Source organism: Scardinius erythrophthalmus, assembly GCF_964197995.2.
Source record: "Scardinius erythrophthalmus genome assembly, chromosome: 9".
Lineage (NCBI taxonomy): Eukaryota > Metazoa > Chordata > Actinopteri > Cypriniformes > Leuciscidae > Scardinius > Scardinius erythrophthalmus.
Window position 1 is genome coordinate 3605822 of NC_138229.1, and position 25322 is coordinate 3631143.

General features: G+C 37.2%; 2 protein-coding genes across 2 annotated transcripts in view; one reads left to right on the forward strand and one right to left on the reverse strand.

The window, feature by feature from the left end:
• The window catches only part of pnhd (pinhead), a gene marked incomplete at both ends in the record, with an annotated part of 8138 nt that extends 7358 nt beyond the window's left edge, over positions 1 to 780 (reverse strand). The window contains one exon of the mRNA XM_081373617.1: positions 726 to 780. Coding sequence (XP_081229743.1) covers positions 726 to 780 — 55 coding nt within the window. The remainder of the gene's footprint in view (positions 1 to 725) is intronic.
• Positions 781 to 6037: 5257 nt separating this feature from the next.
• LOC308696693 (serine/threonine-protein kinase NIM1-like) lies at positions 6038 to 12230 on the forward strand (the record flags this gene model as incomplete). Its single annotated transcript, XM_081375589.1, has 4 exons — positions 6038 to 6056; positions 8168 to 8482; positions 9797 to 10065; positions 11469 to 12230. The coding sequence occupies 4 exons, from the start codon at positions 6038 to 6040 to the stop codon at positions 12228 to 12230; spliced, it is 1365 nt and encodes a 454-aa protein (XP_081231715.1).
• Between the last annotated feature and the right edge of the window lie 13092 nt (positions 12231 to 25322).

Sequence of the window (25322 nt, forward strand, 5' to 3'; positions counted from 1 at the left end):
AGCATGAAATAAAGTTGATATCAAGACTGCGTAAACATAAAAAAAAACATTTTAGTAACTTGAAATAGAATAAACATTACTTGAAAAATAAAATTATATATATATATAGATGTATATATATATATATATATATATATACACACACATTAAAAACTATATTTTAGCTAGTTGCCTAGTTTAATTTGAAGTGCTAAAATAACAAAAACTTTTAAAATTATACATTAAAACACTAATAAAAATTAGGCTAATGGGAAACAAATGGGAAATATAAAACAAAAAAAAAAACTCATTCAAAATGAGAAGTGAGGGAAGGTCAAACTTATAAAGAAATACGCCTTTTATTTTAATAAATATAATAATAAAAACTAAATCAAAATATAATTAAGTACTAAAACATTTAAAATGGAAATAAACCGGAATAAAACTTATATGGACAAAACTAACAAAAACAAAACAAAAGTACTTAAAAATTAAGTAAAATTACTATGAAATTGAAATATTAATAAAAGTATAATAGTATGATACTAAACGTGACAGACAGCATCTCATGAATAAAGTGCAGTACATACAAGCATGGTACTTATAAATTACTGAGTCATTACCATATTCATATAAACATATCCCATGACAGATTACATTAATATCCCAGAGGACTGTGATCACAGACATGCTCCATTAAATTAGGATGATCTTGCATAATAACAATAAAACTGAGCAATACTCACAGGACTGAAGGACGGCGCAGAGCAGAAGAAACACACAGAGCGACAGTAAATCCATACTCATGTTCTTCACACACACACACACCACGTCAGGTCTGTGCCTTCAGTCCTGTTCCTCTGGGATATTTATACCGGCTTCCACAAATGTCACTGGTTAAATGTTAAACTGGTTAAGTGAATGGGAGAGAACTAATCAAATTTCCATCACTGTAATGCCTGCTGTTAGGAGTGAAGCAGATCAAAGCGCTTCTCTTACACACCTCTCAGTGTGTGTGTGTGTGTGTGTGTGCTGTCAGACCCATCCTTTCACTAATTAAGTACTTAAGGGACTTTGAGCCACTAAGCGGCCCTCATTCAAAGGTATTAATCATCTTTTATCTCAGGGGGAAGGTGTTTAGCACCTCCACTTAAAACAGAACTGGCTCAAAGCACGTAAACGGGCCCCTGCCCCCCCGCAGAGAGAGAGAGAGAGAGAGAGAGAGAGAGAGAGAGAGAGAGAGAGAGAGAGAGAGAGAGAGAGAGAGAGAGAGAGAGAGACAGACAGAGAGACTTTGTGTTTATTCCACATCTGGCCAAATGGTGTGTGTGCGTCTCTTTGAATGTGTCGTGTCTTTTCTCTTTACTCTGAACATTTTCATGTTTATTAAAGATTAGAAGTTTATTAAAGACCCAGGTTTATGGAAAAAGACAAGAAAATGGTCTATCTATCTATCTATCAATCTATCTATCTATCTATCTATCTATCTATCTATCTATCTATCTATCTATCTATCTATCTATCTATCTATCTATCTGTCTATGTCTGTCTGTCTGTCTGTCTGTCTATCTATATGTGTCTATATCTATCTATCTATCTATCTATCTATCTATCTATCTATCTATCTATCTATCTATCTATCTATCTATCTATCTATCTATCTATCTATCTGTCTATCTGTCTGTCTGTCTGTCTGTCTATCTATCTATATGTGTCTATATCTATCTATCTATCTATCTATCTATCTATCTATCTATCTATCTATCTATCTATCTATCTATCTATCTATCTATCTATCTATCTATCTATCTATCTATCTATCTATCTATCGTTCTATCTGTCTGTCTGTCTGTCTGTCTGTCTGTCTGTCTGTCTGTCTGTCTGTCTGTCTATCTATCTATCTATCTATCTATCTATCTATCTATCTATCTATCTATCTGTCTGTCTGTCTGTCTGTCTGTCCGTCCATCCGTCTGTCTATGAACTGCAATTAAAAAGTTAATTTAACACATCATTAGAAAATATAAATCATTCTAAAAGTGTGAATCCATCAAACGTATTAAAAACTCCATTGTATGTTTTGATGTTGCGTTTCCTACAGTTTATTATTCTCTATATTGGGTGTGTTTCTGCGCTCTGATGTTTTCACCTCAATCATTACAATCACGGGTTACGCCCGTTGCATTAAGTCCAATCCCGCTGATTAATCCACTAATCTATTCAAAGAAACTCCAATCAATCATGATTATCTTTCAGCTTTAGTGTTTGTGCTGTTTTCATCCTCCAGACCCGAGTTGCTTTAGACAGCAGAAGACACATGCAACAGTATAAGTGAATAAGGAATGAGCTAGATTGGTCTCAAAAGCTGCCATTTTTCCATGATAAAGGCATTCAGAGAGCTCGGGGAGCCTCCTCCACATAATGCATGTGAATTGAGGGAAAGTTTCAAAGAGAAAACAAGAGAAAGCAGAGATGAATGAAGCTCAGATGCTGTGGAGGCCCAACTAGAACAATGTGGCATTTCAATCGCAGGTGCAGAGGACAGAAATTAAAATTCAAACCAGAGATTTGACCAAAATATAAGAAAAAAACAAACTGGACCAAGACTATATGAGAAGCTGGATTGGCACTTTAGCCTTATAATCTAGAAAGAGGGGAAGAATCTGGGTGTCATTTTGGACTGTGACTGGAGTTTTAAGTCTCATATTAATCAAGTGACAAAAACTTGTTGAGAAATTGCCAGGATTCGTCCTTTTTTATCTTTGGATGATGCTAAGAAACTCATTCATGCATCTTTTCTCCTCTTGATGATTGTAATGCTATGTATAGTTGTATAGCTAATGCAAAATGCAGCAGCCAGAGTACTAATGAAACTAAAAAGGAGAGCACATATTACTGAGGTTTTAATGGAAATACATTGGTTGCCAGGTCAGCAAAGGTTATTTTATTGATTCATAAAACACTGAATAATCTGGCACCTTTATATATTACCGACTGTATGTCGAGATATATTCCACATCATAGTTTAAGATCCTCTAACATTGTTTTTTTTTTGCACATTATAGAGTAAAACATAAGCAATCTGGTGGTCCTTTTTTAGCCACTTTGCTCCAAAAATGTGTTGTTTGTGAAAGAGGCTACTAACATTCATATTTTTAAAAGGTGCAGACATATCTTTTTAAAGTTGCTTATGAGTATAACAATATTGTGTAAAATTGTGTGTGTTTGTTTTACTTTATTTAAGCTTTATAATTGCTTTTGAGTATTTTTATATTGATATTGTGTTAAATTGTATTGCCGATCTCTTTATTTTCCCTAGTGAGCCTTTTATTGTTGTTTTCCAATATTTTTATATTAATATTGTGTGAAATTGCATTGCCAGTATTTGTTTTTATGCTCGTGAAGCGCTTTGATCTGCATTCCATATATGTGAAATATACACATATTTTAAAAGCATGTTCCGATCCCGTGCTCCTTTAATATCCAACTATGTATTGCAAAAAAGCCATTAATAAAATGTAAAACTATGTTTTTTGATGTTTTCATACTGTACATGTGAAAATATGTCTACCTGCCTTAAGTTCTCCTCTGTCGGCAGAATGAACTCCAGCGGATCTGATGTGAGTCTTTGTCTCTTGTGACAGACAGACATCATTCAGACAGACAGACAGACAGACAGACAGACAGACAGACAGACAGACAGACAGACAGACAGACAGACAGACAGACATCATTCAGACAGACAGACAGACAGACAGACAGACAGACAGACAGACAGACAGACAGACAGACATCATTCAGACAGACAGACAGACAGACAGACAGACAGACAGACAGACAGACAGACATCATTCAGACAGACAGACAGACAGACAGACAGACAGACAGACAGACAGACAGACAGACAGACAGACATCATTCAGACAGACAGACAGACAGACAGACAGACAGACAGACAGACAGACAGACATCATTTTAGACAGACAGACAGACATCATTCAGACACAGACAGACAGACATCATTCAGACAGACAGACAGACAGACAGACAGACAGACAGACAGACAGACAGACATCATTTTAGACAGACAGACAGACATCATTCAGACAGACAGACAGACAGACAGACAGACAGACAGACAGACAGACATCATTTTAGACAGACAGACAGACATCATTCAGACAGACAGACAGACAGACAGACAGACAGACAGACATCATTAAGACAGACAGACAGACAGACAGACAGACATCATTCAGACAGACAGACAGACAGACAGACAGACAGACAGACATCATTTTAGACAGACAGACAGACAGACAGACATCATTTTAGACAGACAGACAGACAGACAGACATCATTCAGACAGACAGACAGACAGACAGACAGACAGACAGACAGACAGACAGACAGACATCATTCAGACAGACAGACAGACAGACAGACAGACAGACAGACAGACAGACAGACAGACAGACATCATTCAGACAGACAGACAGACAGACAGACAGACAGACAGACAGACAGACAGACAGACAGACATCATTCAGACAGACAGACAGACAGACAGACATCATTCAGACAGACAGACAGACAGACAGACAGACAGACAGACAGACAGACAGACAGACAGACAGACAGACATCATTCAGACAGACAGACAGACAGACAGACAGACAGACAGACAGACAGACAGACAGACAGACATCATTCAGACAGACAGACAGACAGACAGACAGACAGACAGACAGACATCATTCAGACAGACAGACAGACAGACAGACAGACAGACAGACAGACATCATTCAGACAGACAGACAGACAGACAGACAGACAGACAGACAGACAGACAGACAGACAGACAGACATCATTCAGACAGACAGACAGACAGACAGACAGACAGACAGACAAACAGACAGACATCATTCAGACAGACAGACAGACATCATTTTAGACAGACAGACATCATTCAGACAGACAGACAGACAGACAGACAGACAGACAGACAGACATCATTTTAGACAGACAGACAGACATCATTTTAGACAGACAGACAGACAGACAGACAGACAGACATCATTCAGGCAGACAGACAGACAGACAGACATCATTCAGACAGACAGACAGACAGACAGACAGACAGGTCCATCTCCCTCTGATGCCAGACGTCTGGTCCTGATGAGGATTGTGACTGTTTGTTTATCCTTCGGTCTGAAAGCGCTGAAGGACGATCTTAGAAACAATGGTCTCTAATAATTAGGTCACATTATGCAGTTGTATCTAAGTAACCTCTCATTCATGTCATTCATGTGTGAGGAGAGTATTGGGAGAAATAGGCATTGCCTTGTTAATAAGTGTGCTATATATCACTAATACTTTTTATATTCATCTTTTACTTTTCACCCATGCAAAAAACCATAGAATCACCTATAAACAACTTAGAACACCCTAGCAACCACTTAGCAACCATGCAGAAAACCATGGCAACCACCTATAAACAACTTAGAACATTCTATCAACCATGCAACACTGTAGCGGCTGCATAGCAACGCCCTAGCAACCACCTATCAAATGGTGTAGCAAACACCTATAAACATCATAGAACACCCTAGCAACCACTTAGAGCACACTATCAACTGCATAGAAACGCCCTAACAACCACCTATCAAATGTTGTAGCAAACACCATAAAAACACCTATAAACATCATAGAATACCCTAGCAACCACTTAGAACACACCATCAACTGCATAGAAACGCCCTAGCAACCACTAAGTGATAGCTACCACTCAGAACACATTAGCAACTGTGCAGAAATCCATGGCAACCACCTATAAACAACTTAGAACATTCTATCAACCATGCAACACTGTAGCAACTGCATAGCAACGCCCTAGCAACCACCTAACAATATTGTACCAATGGCTCAGAACATCTTGGCAGCCACATAGCAGTTTAAAGGTGCAAAACCAGTTTAAATAAAATGGAGCCAGACACACAAACCTAGATTCCACTTGCACGTGGAGCGAGTGACAGACAGCTGGACGCTGTAATCCCATGGCTGGAGGGGTCAGAGGTGAGTCACCTGTCTGTAGGTGAGTGTGTGAGACAGGATTACAAACACATGATCCAGCATTACGGAGAGGGAACGGCACTCTGCGTGATCGGAGCGAGTGGACCATGTCTGTCAGGACTCAAACAGCAGAACCATGGAAGATTCTGGTTCATTGAGATGAACTTTGATGAATAATACTATAGTCTGGTGATCTGCAGACATATGATAAACAATATTTGGATCTCATGGACTTTTGGCAGCCTGGAACTTTACATGGACAGATGTTGTTAAACTGAAGACGCATTCGGACTGACACTGTGAGGAGAATCCAGAAGACGGAGAGGATGTTTTTAAATAAGAAGAGCGCCACTTTACCTCCTAAAAATGGGAAAAATGGGAAAGCAAAGATTCTGTGTGAGTTGTGAAACTATTTAAAGTCCTGAATGGTCTTATCTGCAGATTTTATTTATGTTTTTGCTCAGATGTTGTTTACGGAGTTCTCCTAAAATTCCTTAGTAGAAATAAGTATAAAAAGTGCATCTAAATAAATCTGTATAGCATAATTCGGATCATTTGGACTTTGAAGCATTTGATGAGACATTTGGAGATGTCTTAAAAGCACAGATTATCTGTGAGTTTGAAAACACAATTTTAAATCCTGAATAGTTTTACTTGGGTTTTTAGGATAAAGAGGGAACGTGTTATTGCTCTTTATAGCTCAGGAAACTTTATGGTGCTCTCAGATGTTCTCCTAAGATTCCTTAGTAGAAATAAAAATTAAAAGACATGCAAAAGACAGTTTACATCTATATGAATGTGTATAGTATACCTCAGATCATTTGGACTCAAGCATTTGATTAGAAATGTTGAGATCTTCCCACAGGCTCTCCAAATCTGGATATATTTTCTCCTAGACAAACATTATGAGATTAAATGCAGACGTCTGCTGAAGTCCCCTTCATTTTAGATGTTTCTCTTGAGAAAGATAACCCCTAACAAGATTCAGAAGAGATCTTAATAACACTAATTTCTTATCTAGTTCTCCAAAGAACTGACGACTATTGTCTTTTTATTTCTCATATGCAATTTTAGGAGAATCATCTGAGATGTAGATGATACTTAAATGTCCTCTCCTACTGAGAAAAATAACAGAGGACAGATTATGTGTGAGTTTGAAATCCTGAATGGATTTATTTGGGTTTTTAGGACAAAGAGGAATATGTTATAGGAATACTTCATGGCGTTCTCAGATGTTCTAAGGTTCTTTAGTATAGATAAAATACATGCAAAAGATCATGAGATTTAATGGAGACGTTTGCCGAAGTCCTCTTCATCTCGGGTGTTTCTCTTGAGAAAAAGACCACAGTAATCTCAAAAATCTCTCAAACTGTGCTCAGATATCATTACGAACTCAAACGTTTCTTATAAAGTTCTCTATAAAGAACTGGGTCTGTTTTATTTCTCACAAGGAATTTTATGGAAAGCATCAAAGGAAAGGTTGATACTTAAATGAAACATACATGAGAACTGGAAAGTCTCCCTTAAAATTTAATGGCGATTCTGAGCACATTTTGAGATTTTGAGATCTCTTCTGAAATGTGAGATTACTTGGATCTTCTTTTTTAAGAGAAGCATCTGAAGAAAAAGGCGACTACTACAGCAAAATTGCATTGATTTCCATAAGAAACACCTGAGATATTAAAGAGCACTGCAAAAAAAAGATTTTCTTACAGTCCAAATATCTAAAAATTCTTAAATCAAGAAGCATTTACTAGATGAGTAACATGACACAAGATATTATGTCTTGTTTTGTGGGGGAAAAAAATCTAAATGAAGTGAGTTTTTGCTTAAAAACAAGAAAAATGATCTTCCAATGGGGTCAGAAAAATAATCTTGCTTCTGTTTGAATTAAGATTATTAATAATCTCTTACCCCATTGGCAGATAATTTAGCTTGTTTTAAGCAAAAACTCACTTCATTTAGATTTTTCTCCTCAGAAAACAAGACATAATGGCATTTTACTACTTTAGTAAATCTTGATTTAAGAATTTTTAGATATTTGGACTGGAAACAAGACAAAAATCCAGAGTAAGAAAAGCATTTTATGCAGTGATATCTCTTTCTCCGTACAGGGCAGGTGGCCAAGCAGACGATGCCGTCCCACCACAAAGAGCTCGTGCCTCAGCTGGCCTGGATGGAGGTCGGACAAACAACGGAGAAGAAGAAGACAAGAGGTCAAGCACTGGGCAGAAAGCCTGCATCCGTGAGCCCAGAGGTCATCGCGAAGCAGACGCTCTTCGAGAGAGCCGTCTATGACCTCGGACACGAGGAGAAGCTCGTGGATGACCTAACCTTCGGCAGACGGATCGGCTTCTACGAGCTGCGTGGGGAAATAGGCAGCGGAAACTTCTCCCAGGTCAAACTCGGCATTCACCACCTGACCAAAGGTGAGAGACGCTTTCTGAGGAGAATATGTTCACTTCGAAATACATCCTAAAACCTTCTTGTGTTGTGGATGATGAATGACCATGTGTTCAGCACGTGCGGGTAAATCTAGGTTAATCCAGAAGATTATAATTAATCTCTTACAGGATGTGTTCATTTCTATAAACCCCAAGACAGCCACTTTAATGTCTTTTAATAAGTGTCGACATGTGAATGCCACCTCACGTGTTCAGGAACAAAAGAGGTCAACAGGTGAAAGGGCAGTCGAATAATTGCATTACGTCATTGTTGTGCCCAGGTCTATTCATTTATTTAAAGGGCCTATATGTAGAATTCAGAAACTCTTGTTATTAGCGTCACCGGTGGCCGTTTAGTGACAGATGAGGTACTTAAAATTACACTGTTATGATAGTTTGATACTTTGATTATAAAGTATATTTGAGCCTATAGACTGTATAGATCTGAGACTATAGTTTGAATTAATCCATTTTCTTTGCATGACACATTGACATTACAGTACAGATTGATAGACGTGTCTTTTTTAATTTTCGCTACAAGCTGTTCACACATTGCCGATAAAAAGTGGTTAATACATGAAAATTCTTACATATAGTCCATTTAAAAAGTACAAATATTAAAAACACCTCTTCTATGATGAAAGTTTAAAGTTTCTTAATTAAAATATATATTATATTATATTAGTTCACTTTTTAAGGTGTTCGAAGTAAAATATATTTTTTAAAATAAATGTTTCAATTTAAGTCAAAATGTTTTTTTTACTGAATTCAATTTTCATGAACAACCTGCTTATTGTTAGATTTTCTAAATAATTATTATTATTATTATAATTAGAATAATGATTGAAATATGTGTTCAAGATTTAATGAAAATATATTACTACTTTTGACTTGTTTATACCAATTCACATTTTTACAGTCATTAAATCAAGACTAATGTTAAAAACGGCAAAAACGGACGAAACTTGACCGCGCACATGAACTTATATATGCAAAACTATTTTTTTTTTGTCTTATTGATGCTGCTTTATAGGTGAATTGAACTTTACACAGTTATTGAACGCAATTGAATCAACTCTGAACTGATTACAGCTGAACAATGACACGATTGTCTATTTTAGAGCTGCTTTACAGCAGAATTGAATTCTATTTGCATCATTGAATAATTTTCCTATGTATTACTGTAAAGCTCATTTGAAACAATCTGTATTGTATAAAGCACAGTAGAAATACGTTTGACTTGATGTGACACTGGCGGTGCATTTTCTCCCCATACTCTCTTTTATTCCTCTCTCTCAGAAAGGGTTGCTGTCAAGATCCTGGATAAGCTGCGTCTGGACAAGTGCTCGCAGAGTTTGTTCCCGTCTGAGATCCTCAGCATGGAGAGACTCTCGCACCCCAACATCGTGCGTCTGTATGAGGTGGTGGAGACGTTTCGCAGGCTTCATCTGGTGATGGAGTACGCACCTGGAGGAGAACTGTTCTCCAGGATCGCCACCGGAGGACGCTTGTCTGATCTGGAGAGTAAACTGGTCTTTTCTCAGATACTGTCTGCTGTGAAACACATGGTGAGAGCACATGTGCTGCTGACCGCCTCCGTGTTCAACCTTTATATTTTGCGATTAAATGTTAAAGAGGCTAAACGTGATTTATTTGAACTAACTTTATTTTTTAACTATACACAGCCACAGTCTAGGACTCTCTGTATTCTACTATAATTGTGCAGCCCTACAAACAAGCAGCTATTTCCGTCATGGAATAAAAACATTTAAAAGATAATTGCGTTAAAAAAATTCTCGCAATTGCAAGTTTATATCTTGCAATTTTGACTTTTTATTCTCGCAGTTCTTACCTTTTTCTTGTAATTGCATGTTTATATCTTGCCGTTCTGACTTCTTTTCTTGCAATTGAGAGTTTATATTTTGTAATTCTGACTTTTTTTCTCGCAATTCTGACTTTTTTCTCGCAATTGCGAGTTTATATCTTGCAATATTTACTTTTTCCCCCGCAATTATGATTTTTAGCGCAATTTTCCACCGGACAAATTGCGATTGTTAACTCATGATTTCTGTTCTGTCTGTGCGCACCAATCTTGCACTTCTATCTACTCCTCAACCAGACCACCTAGAGACTTCGGGTTTTCGGCATTATGTTAAGGAAGGTCTAATCTCGGGAACGCACAAAAAAAATCCAGGAAAAGATTTACTATCTTTTAGTGTTGTGATCCCATGAGGTGAGAAAATTGCGCTAAAACACTCACCGAGTTTTTATTACTTGTTTCTCCACAATTATGACTTTTTTCTTGCAATTATGACTTTTTTCTCGCAATTGCAAGTTTATATCTCGCAATTCTGACTTTTGTTCTTGCAATTGCGAGTTTATATCTTGCAATAATTACTTTTTTCCCCGCAATTATGATTTTTTCTCCACAGTTATAACTTTTTTCTAGCAATTGCAAGTTTATATCTCACAATTCTGACTTTTGTTCTTGCAATTGCGAGTTTATGTTTTGCAAATCTGACTTTTTTTCTCGGAATTCTGATTTTTTCTCCCAATTGTGAGTTTATATCTCACAAATCTGACTCTTTTTTTTCTCGCAATTCTGAATTTAAAACAGGCAATTGCGAATTTAGGCTAAATCATGCAATTATGACTTTATAACTAGCAATTGCAAGTTTATATCACACAATTCTGAGAAAAAAGGTCAGAATATGATAAAAATGTATGGAAATAATGATAAAAAGTCGCAATTACCTTTTATTTTATAATAAAATAATATGATAGCCTAATTTATTTTTTTTATCAATCTTTATATTTATACCCCCCCAAATCGTGAAGCACTAATTGTACACTGCCTAATTTTTTATTATATGTGAATCCAAAGATATAAATAATATTAGAGAGGCCAAATATAAAAGCAGGCTATGAGGAAACCGCATAACTGATCCGGCATTTTTTTTTTCATCTTCAGCATGACAACAACATCATCCACCGCGACCTGAAGGCTGAAAATATCTTCTACACCACCACATATTGCATCAAGATTGGCGACTTTGGTTTCAGCGCTGAATGCAAACCCACCGATATTCTCACCACCTTCTGCGGCTCTCCACCCTACGCGGCCCCTGAACTCTTCCGGGACAGGGGTTACATCGGACCTCTGGTGGACATTTGGGCTCTGGGAATCCTGCTGTACTTCATGGTGACGGCCACGTTCCCCTTTAACGGCTCCAGCTTGAGAAGACTGCGCTTCAGTATCCTCAGGGGTTCCTACACCATTCCCGGTTACGTCCCTGAGGCCTGCCAGCGTGTTATTAAGGGAGCGCTGAGGCTCGTTCCCGCAGACCGCATTTCCCTGTCGCAGATCATGTCCAGTGCTTGGCTAAGGGGAATTGAGTATCCACAAGCGTACCCACCTGCTTTTCCCACACCTGCGCACCTGGCCGACCCGTCACGAACACTTTCCAGTGATGAACGGTCGGTCAAGCTCGCGCTAGAGGAGCTGGGCATCACCGAAACTCACCTGAGGAACAACATGGTGTTGGACTGCCGCAGCCCGCTGACAGGGATTTACCGGATACTTCTGCACCGAAACCAGAGGAGCGGATCCGGAGAATCCACGAGATTCACAACTCTCTGTCACTCCAACACATGCCTCGGCAGGAGATGCTGGTCTCACCCTACAACCATCCACAGGAAAGAAGAGCAGTCCGAATTCTGTGCCATCCTGTAGACAACATGAAGAAACAAACAAAGAAAGATGATTGATTAGTTAGGTCTGTTTTTGTTGTTGTTGAACATTTTAAAGTCTTAATGAGCTATTTAATGTGTTTAAGTGTTCATTAATTGCAAGCCAAGCTAAATTAATACATTTTAATTAGTGCTGCGCAACGATTAATCGCATCCAAAATAAAAGATTGTGTTTACATAATATATATGTGCGTGTAATTATTTTGTATATATAAATACAAACACATGCATGTATATAAGATGAATTAAAATGTGTTATTTATATATAATATAAATTATGTATAAATATATATACATGCAAATATTTCTTAAATATAAACATGCATGTGTGTTTATTTATATATACAAAATAATTATACACAGTACACACATACACACATAATTATGTAAACACTAATTTTTATTTTGGATGCAATTAATCGTTGCCCAGCACAAATTTTAATATGTGTTGGGGCACAATAATAATAATAACAGCATTGACAGTAAGACGGTTGAGTTTTACAGTGTATAATTTTATACTTTTTCAATCAGCATTTATCATTTACTGTAAAAATTGTATAACTTGATTAATAAATATGCTTCTATGTTCCATAAGTCTTCATACCTTATGACTTGTGGAATATTTTATCTTTAAAAAAAGGGGAAAATTAATGCGTAAAGTGGACACAGAATTCGAGTCGTATTAATGCATTGCTTAAATTTTTTTAGAACATCAAATAATAAGAAAATATTTCTGTATCTATATTAAAAAATAATAATATTCAAGACAAAACATTAGCTTTAATTTTCCATGTTTTGCTTTCATTAAAGTGTAGGCATTTTTTGTTAAACTGGTTTAAACTCGCAATCAATAATAGAAGATGTCTAAATATTAAAACATGTACATATATCTTCTGTGGAAGTCTCAGCCTTTCAGCATATGTATTTCCATACTTCCTCGCACCTGCTCGTGTCGCGCAGACATCACGTCATCAGCATGTACGGTAAGGCCGTGCAGAGTTAGACAGAAGTCAGTCACCGAGCGCCACAAACAAACAGCAGCAGCTTTTCCTCCAGAACCAAAACAACGACCTCTTGCTGCGTTCACGCCATGTCATTACCGTAATTACGAGATGGCAACTCGTTCACGTCCTCAGACTCGGATTTATGCGTTGAATAAATCTTCAGCAGTCAGGTAATACAAATCAGCACTCTGTGAGTTGTTTACATTCATTATTATTGTAATGTTATGTGCTTTAAGACATGAGGTAGTAACGCCGTCTCTCGTGACGCTTTAATTGCAGACTGTTCTGGCTGTGCGCGTTCATGTGTTTTGGAGGCGTGGCTTTGGAGACGCTCTGAAGGGAGGGTGGGATCTTATGCTTTTAAAGCTAACTTGCCCTACCTTTAAATGGTGCAATATTGATAACTAAAACTATTGAAATCATTAGTTGAAATAAAATCAAATATGAATGTTAGATTCAAAAAAGCTCTGAAATTAGAAAAGTTACTTTGGAAACTAACTAAAATAAAACAAGTCAAAGCTGAAGTACTAAAATTACCAAAAACTAAAACATTGTAAATAAATCAAAATGAATTAAAGATATCTAGAAATTATTTAAACAAACTAAAAAAGTGCATAGCAAAATTACTCAAAATGAAAACTAAAATGATTAAAATTAAAATGTAATTCAAAATATGATTTAAATACTATAATTGTATATAAATACTTCTAAAATAACACTATTAGTAATACAATGTTTTAAAATTTTGTAAATTTAGCAAAGCTTGTTAACAAAGCTTGTTAGCAAAGCTTGTAAAAACAGGAAGAGTTAAAAGTCTTCTATTGGCCTAATTAACCAAGCTAATATGTAAGGGTTATTCAATTAATTTTGATGGAATTTTACCATAGAATTGAAATTCTTAAAAAGGCTTAAATTTTTAAGTGCATATAGGAAAGAAAAAAACATGTATAGTCTACAAAAATACACATATATAAGAAAAGCTAATTAAACATCACATCTTTGAATAAACTTGTATAAAGCCTATCTAGCATTTTTGTTATATAAGTTGGAGGGATGAAATTAGGGAGTTGAATTTAAGAAGAAAAGTTGGAAGACATATTTTGGCCGAATATTTAGAAAAGGAAGAATTAGCAGGATACATTTTTTGAAGGATATACAAAACTTGCCACAACACCAGAGCATTATTGAGGCGGCGAGTTTTGCACAGCAGTATCGCTTATTCTTCGAGCTCATTTATGACTGATGACCAGCAGAGGGAGACCGACACTGTTTGATGTCAAGAACTGATATAATGTGCAGTGCATACTATGAGTGCATATGTTATCATTTCCTTATGTATTCGGACAGGTTTTTTTTCTCCTTTTTTTTTATACATACGAATTATCATTGTCAAATAATCAAATAATAAACATAGTAAATCAAATAATAAACATAGTAATGGTCTGATCTGATCGTGATATTACATTTTTTAAAGGTTTTAAACATTTCATGAGTCAAATGTGCTCCTAGATTGCACAAATATTGCTATTTTAAGAACGTTTTGTTAACGTTCCCATTAAGCTAAGGAAATGTTATTACTGAATGTTCCCTTAACATTCAGTTTTTAAAATGTTTTAATAACGATTTTCTTGGTTATGTGAACGATAAGGGAACATTCCATTTTAGAATTGTGCAAACATTATGGGAATGTTACTTGAATGTTCTCTGAACATTCTGAAACTAGAAACATTTAAAAAATGTTAGATGAACATCCAACTAGAACGTTTCAGAAAAGAAAAACTTTCCATGAATGACGTATACTTATTTTGAGAACATTTTTAAAGACCTGATAACTTTGAAGAACTGTTGTTCATAACTTTGAGAGAACGTTAATCAAAGTTCTGAGAATGTTCCTTGTTGGGTTTAATTATTGTGCCTTCAGAAAAGTAACAGGACTGTTTCACAGTTTATTAAGATATTACAAGCCTTGTTTTCAATGTCAAGGCACTTTGTGTTTATTAAAATAACCATTTAATGCTGACATGCTTTTCATGGACGTTTTTGATGGACGTTTAAGTTGCTCCCCTACTGACAAGTAATAAAAAAGAGGTGACAAAATGTTGCTTTTATTTCCATTTATTTATTTATCATCAAACTGTGCATTTTCCTTTTACAGAAAATTACTCAGGTAGGCCTAAAGCACCATTTTGATGAACGAAAGAAAGAAAAAAAAACATTATAAAACATAGCTGCGAGCGGCAATTAACGGGGTTCAAGCGGTTTAAAGCCTTTATAAGCACTTGTAAAAGTATTATGTTTCATGATGTAGCAAACCTGTAACCATCTAGATCAGAGATGGAAAAGACATTTACAGCCAAAACAGGCATTTTACTGAGGAAATATAGGCCTATATTTTAAAGCTTTTTAACAGTTATTGGGGTTGAGCCAAACATCTAGGAATAGTTCATGTAACTTAAGTAGGCCTAAAAAAAAAAAAAAAAAAAAAATCCAATATTTAACGACCGGCTCGATTGACTGCGCCATCCTAGAGGCAATGTTGCTCAGAATGACTAGTCCTACCATATGATTATGAATGTTTTGGGCGTGTGCAAAAAATCGTGTGATATACACGCACTTGAAAAATGCAAAGATGCCCCTCGATGCCCGATTTCTTTTGAATTTCTCACAGACCGTGAGCCAAACAGGCCCAGCGATTTTCGTTCCGATAACCTTGTCGACAGCCACTCGAAATTGAATGTCCTATAGACAATCGTGGCACCTTGGACTTTTCAGGCGTGACTTTTTACTGCGCCGAGTCGAAGTGCTCCCAAGTGCTATTCCACCATATGTTATAGTTATCCTTTTTACCCGCTTAGAAAAGCGCCATGTTTTATTTTGTGTCACCATACTTGGTCGTGTAACTACTCGTGTAACTGTATTTAAAGGTATAGCGGAGGATTTTCTTTTTCCGGGTGGGTAGTGTAAACTATTGGTCCACCTAAGTGTCAATCATTCTGGTGATATGTAACGTAAGGCCGTCGTACGTGCTCGTCCCTTAGTTTTCGCTTTCTGCGCATGCGCACTTTCAGGTGTTTATGTGTGGTGGTGAGCTAGAGTTACGGTTTAAGCCATTCATTGAAGCTCGCCGTTTCACCGGGTCCTTTGAAAATGTCTGAGGGTCGCAAGAGAAAAAGTTTGTACGAACTGTATGAGAAGAAGAGAAAGGCCTCAGAAGAGAGAAACAAGATCAGAGTGTTTTTGGGAGATTGTTTCACACGATGGCGTGCGCTGAAAACACAGGTTGGGCTTCCCACTGATGCCTCAGTCGCGAAGTTTCTACTCGACAGGTAAAGTTTGGCATGCTATTTGGTGAAAAAGTGCAAATCTTCTTTTGGAAAGTAATCTTGTATGAGTGATGCCGACAGCAACTGGTAAACAGAGCGTGCACGAGGAGAACCTCGCACACGTTTAATAGGCGTTCCCTCTCGGGAGCATGTAGTGTGTTGCGCATGTGCATTTTTTCAAAAAGTGGAGAGGGCGGTTCTTATCTAAAATTCGGAAAGATCCTCCTCTATACCTTTAAATAGGCAAAACGTGGAGGTGTTTGGTCGCTTCTAACTTCATCTCTGTTTGGTCCCTAATGAATGAACTGGGCTAAGCTAAGTGCTATCAAAGTGTCGCCGCGCGCCAGAGCGATTGAGTGCACAAGAGACGAGAGAGGTATGCATCAACTCGTCTTAGTTAAGGGAATAACATTTCAACAACATTAACAAGTTTAATATGAAAAAACGGTGGAGTATTCCTTTAAGGTGTTTCGAAGTCCTTGAACCCCGTTAATTGCCGCTCGCAGCTATGTTTTATAATGTTTTTTTTTTCTTTCGTTCATCAAAATGGTGCTTTAGGCCTACCTGAGTAATTTTCTGTAAAAGGAAAATGCACATTTTGATGATAAATAAATAAATGGAAATAAAAGCAACATTTTGTCACCTCTTTTTTAAGGTGTTTCGATCTGATTGGTTGAATTCTACAGGATGTCCGGGAGACGTGTGTGTCGCGTTCTTTATCAGTCCACCTGGAAACAAATGCCATGATGCCAAACTCCCTCGTGAAAGAAGAAAGCCATTGTGTTTACAACTGTGACAACGAGCGCTTACCAGGATCAACTAAACGCTGGATTTTCACAAGTATGTGAAGTTCGTGGCTCCATTGTTGCAGTAAACTTGCACATCGTTCTTGAATGAATCATTTATTAGATGCACGCTGGTGTGTCATTGTAGGGACATCACAATATATTGTCACGGCCTTAAACATGACGTGGAACAAAGCGAACTGTGATTGGTTGCGTTACATGTCAGTCAAAAGGTCCTTGGCCAAGAAAAGCTGCGATAGAGTCCAGACCTTCTTCCGTCAGTCTGAAGGTCTGGTTACGCGAGACTACGTAGCTATAGCCGTTTTCATGTTATTTCCCCCATTTTATAGCGCCACCAAGTGGCCAATCGCCATGTCCTTTTTTCATGCTACCACAGACTGAGTCCGTACATAAGTGTACCGAGTTTACCGAAAGTGGCCTTTGGCGTCCCGTTGCGGACTTGAATCAAAATTTCGTTCAGCCTAGTCATTTAGTTCCGATCGGGCGAAAAACCTAGGATTGGTTCGCTAAAGTAGGTTTTGCGGAAAAAATTTTCTCTTTTGCAAAGAGTTATGAGCCATTAAGTACTTTTGATCGCTGTAGCGCCACAATCAGGCCGATTGGGGCGAGACTTGGTGACGTTGTAGACGGTGTGAGTACTACCATCCCTCAAAGTTTCAAGTCTCTACGACTCACGGTTTGGTCTGCCTGCACTTTTAGGGGAGAATGCTGATCCCTTGAAATTCTAACAATTAATAAAATCAGTGCAACACACTTGAACCCCTAAATACAGTTTTAAAAGTGATATTGATAGCATAGTAAGCACAAATTACATTCTTATTCATTTTTGAACTCATTTTACACACGTGTTTGAGGGGCATAAATGGCACTTGAATGACCTGTCAGGCACAATTTATGGATTTTAATAGTTCCACTGTTGACAAAACAGATTCACTGTGATTGCCATCATTAACATGAAACGCTGAGATGAAGCATTTAGTGTCATCCTATCAAGACTTTCACACCCGCGTCTGATTAATCATAATTCAGCTGAAATCTGTGCCAAATTCTTTTCATTTTGATTCACTGTAATTTTATGAATTCTAAGACCCAGGGAAGTATGAAAACACATGAGTCACGCACCCTCTCTACTGTTTGATGAGTGAGCCCTGCAGTGATACTGTACCAAAACACATCCAGATCTGATCTGCATCTTGACATTTACCTGCTTAATTTATTGAGCAGCGAGAGATCGAGACATGCAGATCTTCTACAGAAACAGCATGTTCCTTGCTGTGTGTTTAAACATGCCAAAAGCTCTGATAATACTTCTTTATCAGAGCATATGCAAGTTTTGGGAAATTTAGGGAGATAATGGAGACGTATGGGATAGTTTACCCAAAAATGAAAATTGACTCACACTCAAGTTGTTCCAAACTATGGGTAACCAATTTTTTTTTTGCTTGCATATCTGTTAACTGTTGGTAACATTGATCATCATATTAGAATGATTTCTGAAGGATCATGTGACACTGAAGACTGGGATGCTGAAAATTCAGCTTTGATCACAGGAATAAATTACATTTTAACGTAACAGAACAAAAATAATGTGCATTATACATGGCACAGCCCTCTTCATAAATCCTCTCATGCTCCTCGGGGATGCCATCAGATGTGTTCATTGTCATATGTCAAAAATGATTGTTAATGGAGTCAATTATTATATTTGCAAATCTGATTCATTATGACATGTGAACATGTATGAAATTAAAGGATTTTCATATTTATCAGAGAGGATTATAGGTCTTGTCTTAAGCTTAACAACCAATTCCCCAGAGCAACTGCTTTTATCATGTTTTAGCCGGCACACATTTTTGGCAAGGAGATTGTAATTGCAAGTCTTGGAGTTCCCCGGATACTTTAATAAATGTAAAACACAGCAAATGGGGATATTTGGGGAAACAAGGTCTATAAACTTCATTTGAATTAATCGTAGACTCAGGGTCTGCGTTTTACTTTCTTTTTGTAGTAATTTTATTCTTTCTATTTGCATATGATGCTCTGAGTTTCCATTTCATGGAAAATGAATATCCAGTCCTTTCCGATAACAAAACAAGCAGATCACTAACTACATAATTGAAACAGAATCTTACAAAACTCATCTATGACTCCACCCCTAATTTAATACATCAAATTTATTCATTGTGTGTTTACTGTACATCATAAGAAGTAATTTGCTATTGCAAAGTCAAACATGATAAATTTTAGAGCATAGTGTTCAACACCAATGTCTTGGGTTCAATTCCCTAGGAATGCATGAACTGATAATATGTATATTTTGAATCCAGTTACATTTATGCATTTGGCAAATGCTTTTATTCTTTTTTTTTTTTTCATCAAGGATGTTAAGAGGCTAAAAGCTGGTTTAAAACTTGCCCCATTTAAGTCAACAGGGTGCAAATTTTAAAAAGAGCATAACACGGTGTAGGCAACACCGTTTTTTGTCGTTGTTCTCTGTACTGACAGCACTCCAAATTTACAAAAAAATTAGCTCAATGTTAAAATTAACCGGAGTTCTCCTTTAATATCAAAAACAGATTGTAACTCACCCAGAGCTTTTTTTTCTTTTTTGTAGGAGCAGAGCAATAGATGACAGTTTCGTCAGCATAAAAAGTGAAACTTTGCGTTTTTTATTGTTAACATCAAGACCATTTATATATTTAGTCAATAATAATGGCCCCAGTACAGATCCTTGGGGGATTCCCTTAACCACTTTCATTGAGTCAGAATACCTTCCACTCGCACACATTGAGTTCTTCCCTTTAAATAAGAATTAAACCACAATGCTAACCACAATATTTGCTTGTGTGCAATATACACTCACCTAAAGGATTATTAGGTACATCTGTTCAATTTCTCATTAATGCAATTATCTAATCAACCAATCACATGGCAGTTGCTTCAATGCATTTAGGGGTGTGGTCCTGGTCAAGACAATCTCCTGAACTCCAAACTGAATGTCAGAATGGGAAACGAAGGTGATTTAAGCAATTTTGAGCGTGGCATGGTTGTTGGTGCCAGACGGGCCGGTCTGAGTATTTCGCAATCTGCTCAGTTACTGGGATTTTCACGCACAAACATTTCTAGGGTTTACAAAGAATGGTGTGAAAAGGGAAAAACATCCAGAATGCGGCAGTCCTGTGGGCGAAAATGCCTTGTTGATGCTAGAGGTCAGAGGAGAATGGGCCGACTGATTCAAGCTGATAGAAGAGCAACTTTGACTGAAATAACCACTCGTTACAACCGAGGTATGCAGCAAAGCATTTGTGAAGCCACAACACGCACAACCTTGAGGCAGATGGGCTACAACAGCAGAAGACCCTGCCGGGTACCACTCATCTCCACTACAAATAGGAAAAAGAGGCTACAATTTGCACGAGCTCACCAAAATTGGACAGTTGAAGACTGGAAAAATGTTGCCTGGTCTGAAGAGTCTCGATTTCTGTTGAGACATTCAGATGGTAGAGTCAGAATTTGGCGTAAACAGAATGAGAACATGGATCCATCATGCCTTGTTACCACTGTGCAGGCTGGTGGTGGTGGTGTAATGGTGTGGGGGATGTTTTCTTGGCACACTTTATGCCCCTTAGTGCCAAATGGGCATCGTTTAAATGCCACGGCCTACCTGAGCATTGTTTCTGACCATGTCCATCCCTTTATGACCACCATGTACCCATCCTCTGATGGCTACTTCCAGCAAGATAATGCACCATGTCACAAAGCTCGAATCATTTCAAATTGGTTTCTTGAACATGACAATGAGTTCACTGTACTAAAATGGCCCCTACAGTCACCAGATCTCAACCCAATAGAGCATCTTTGGGATGTGGTGGAACGGGAGCTTCATGCCCTGGATGTGCATCCCACAAATCTCCATCAACTGCAAGATGCTATCCTATCAATATGGGCCAACATTTCTAAAGAATGCTTTCAGCACCTTGTTGAATCAATGCCACATAGAATTAAGGCAGTTCTGAAGGCGAAAGGGGGTCAAACACAGTATTAGTATGGTGTTCCTAATAATCCTTTAGGTGAGTGTAAGTTGGTTTGGATAAAAGCGTCTGCCAAATGCATTAATGTAAATTAAAGTTTTGTGTAAGACCTATAAATATGTTTTCCTCATAGTTGGCATGAGGTAAAGTGCTTGTGTATTCCTGCATGTTAAAGCCGGGCTCCAACATGTTCGGAACTGAGTCACATTAAATAAAATCTCTTTGAAGAGGAAATCTAATCCCTCTAAGATATGCATGCGTTGCCGAAACCACCAATAGCAACAATAACAGTTGTCTCGGATTAAAAAACAATGGAAACACATTAAACACAAATTGAGCATTGAATGATGGTTTTGCATTTGTGACCTAAATATTTAACCTGACCCACATATTTCAACACTGTTTGCTTTCCTAATATTCTGCATTATCAGCTCTGAAAGGATGTTGTTGCACACCTGAATTGGTTTTTATGCATTAATCCCTGATAATAAAGTTCCCCGAGGCCCCGAATACCTGCAGGTTTGGGCAGAATATACTTAAAGGAAGATGTCGAATAATAAACACTCTCTCTCTCTCAAAGTATGCATGCAGTGACATAAGACACACACTTTTCAATAGGCCTTTAGTATTATTATTGTATATATTATTGTAAAAATCAATGTTTTTGGCTGGCAAAAGGTTTGAAAAAGGTTGGTTTACACCTAAAAAGGACAGAACTCAGTGTTCATGTTCTGCTCAAAACGGACATCTGTGAAAGTAAAGATGAATTGCAGTTCGGTTTGTCAAGCTGAGTCAAACCTCGTCTTTTTGAGGGATTCCTTATGAGATCTGACTAAGAGTCATTTGTCCGTGTATTGGATTAGCCTAGTCGCATTGTATATGTCTGATTCACTAAAAAGATATTTTTTTAACCAACTACAGTGGTTGTGAATGTTATTCGACTCACTAAAATGAACCGGCTCATAAAAGTAATTTGTTAGTGAACTGGACTCTAGTCGCCTTGTTGTACGCCTATGTTGTTGATTTACTAAAACAACCTGCTCATTAGAATCTTTTTTTTTTTTTTTTGCGAACAGGACTTCGCTTGTTGCAATTAATGCTTTAACTGCGGTATTTAACTGCGATATGCGGTATTTGCATATCTATTTAAGTTGTAATAATATTATTTTGTGAAATAAGGGGCAGGATTAAATAAGCTATTTGCTTCCGCCTGCTCCTTCTCGAACTAATCCTTTTATATTTTTATTTTATTTTTGTTTTGTTTTTTTGCAGAGGTGGACAGTAAAAAAGTACATTTACTTGAGTACTGTACTTAAGTACACTTTTTGAGTATCTGTACTTTACTTGGGTATTATTTTTTCTGGAAACTTTTTACTTTAACTTCACTACATTTGAAAGACAAATATCGTACTTTTTACTCCACTACAAATCTGTCAAGGTCCTTGAGTAGAAAATAACATCAGTCAGTGGATGATTTTGGTTGCAGGGGTTGCATCTTGGTTGGAAATGAAAGTCGGGTTGACGTCAGAACCCTGCATCAGATTGACGTTGGATATTGATTGAAAATGAAAGTCGGGTTGACGTCAGAACCCGACTGATGTTGGTTTCTGACGTCAACCCGATTTTCATTTTCAACCACAATACAACGTCTGTCCAACGTTGGAGATCAGCGTCAATCTGACATTGGATTCTGACATAAACCTGATTTTAATTTTCAACGTTGGGTTTGGTTTTCTAAATGCGAATTTTGTCACTTTTTTTGGAGCACACTAGCTTATAGATAACAGTAAAGCTAACATATTCATACTAAAAGCCAAAAAACTTTAAATAGGGCACTATTTGAGGGAACAGCCATTTGGGTGTCCGAAACCATTGTGGACGTTATTGAGTGACTTATTCAATCTCACATTCAATCCCACTACTGGAACTGTGTTCTAGAAATAAATGTGATATTGACAAGAGGGTAGGTATGCAGGCATAGATTCAGAGGCATACGGTACTTTAAGTATTGCATACAACAATGCAACAATAATAAAACAATGCATTGACATTTACTTTTTACTTTTGATACTTAAGTACTTTTAAAAACGGGTACTTCTGTACTTTTACTTAAGTAAAAATAGGTCAACTTTTACTTGTAACGGAGTAATATTTGACCAGTAGTATCTACTTTCACTCAAGTAAGGAAGTTGTGTACTTCGTCCACCTCTGTTTTTTTGTTATTAAATTCTGACAGTTTGTGTTGTATTTTGTGGTTTTAAAATTTTGTTTTGCTGATTGTTCGAGATAAATAAAAATGAAATGAAATGAAATGAAATGAAATGAACTCACAAAAAAAGTGAGACATTTGTTCGTAAATTGAACTGATAGTAGTATGTTGTTAAGTGATAGTTCACCCAAAAATGAATATTCTGTCATCATTTAGGCTACTCACCCTCAAGTCGTTCCAAACCTGTATAAATGATTTGTTCTGTTGAACAAAAAGGAAGATATTTTGAAGAATGTTTGTAACCAAACAGTTGTGGGGCAACATTGGCATAACTGTTCACATCAATAGATACACTTAACACGATTCACGAACACACCAATAGATTCACTAAAAAGAACCGTAATTTTTTTTTATGAATGTGTCTACGCTGGTTGCACGGAATGATTTTTGACTCACTAAAAGGAACCAGTTGATAAAAGTAGGCTAATTTGTTCATGATTCGTGAATTTATAGCTATTCATGTTGTATATTGTTGATTCACTGAACTGACTGTGTCATTTCTGTGAATATCATAAGATCATTTTTGGAGGATTGGTAAAAAAGTTGGCTGTAGTGATGCACCTGTGTAACGCTTGAGTCTTCAGGCTTTTGAACGATAAAGATAACTATCTTCATCACTCAGTCATATCATTACCATGGAAAATTACATTTTACAACCTCCATTTGCGCATTTGATGTATAGAAATCCAACTTTGCTGCGGGATATGTTTTGCTCGAAGGCAGAATGAACTGTACCGACTGGAAACAATTTATCACAGAGGAAGCCAATTTCTGAAGACACTTGCTAAGATGTTATCTGAGCAGACATGCCTCAGCCTTTATCACCACCAACGAGGAAGAGAGAGGAAAACTGGCGTAAAGGTGCAGAAACGGGACTTCACATGTTACACGTGAAACGAGAGCTTCGGGAAAACAGCAGCACGCTGGAACCTGCAGGACAGGCGGATATTCAGACAGCGTGTCTAAAGCGTTTGCTATTAGCCATGACAAGAAAGTGATGGTTGCATGGGGGAATCTGACACATCCTTCACTAAGAAAACAATAGCATGGCACTTTGTTTTTGGGAAATTGATGGTATACCATTGTATTATTTAAAGAACCTTTAAACAGTTGTAAGTTTGCATGTAAAAGACCCCCAAAAACAGATTCGGAAAGATTTATTTATGACAATTATCCAGTAGGGGTGAATTCAGGTCGATTGGGATATTTAAGTTTCTCGATGGGAAAAAGTGTCATCATTCACCCCTACATATAAAAGTATCATCCGATACCATGTAAAAGTTGACCTTTAGAAAGTAAATTTAACAATCTGTTTCACAAGAGCCATAAGCTGTAATTCTCTGGCTTTTTATTGACCCTGTTATATTGCACAACGTGTCTTTTGTTTCGCGGGAAAGTGAAAGTAGGTTACAACACAATTAAAACTATTTCATGTGTTCTTCTGAAATGGATTATTACTGTCATTACTGTCTGTCATGTCTAATCTTTAAGAAGTGAATCTCAAAACATGTCAGATTTTAGTTAATCTGCAATCAAAATTCAGAGATCTTTCTATGAATCAAATTATCTTAAGATCAACTGATCTACATTCATTTTCTAGCTCTATACTCTTAGTTTGACAACTATTACTCATTTGTGTCTT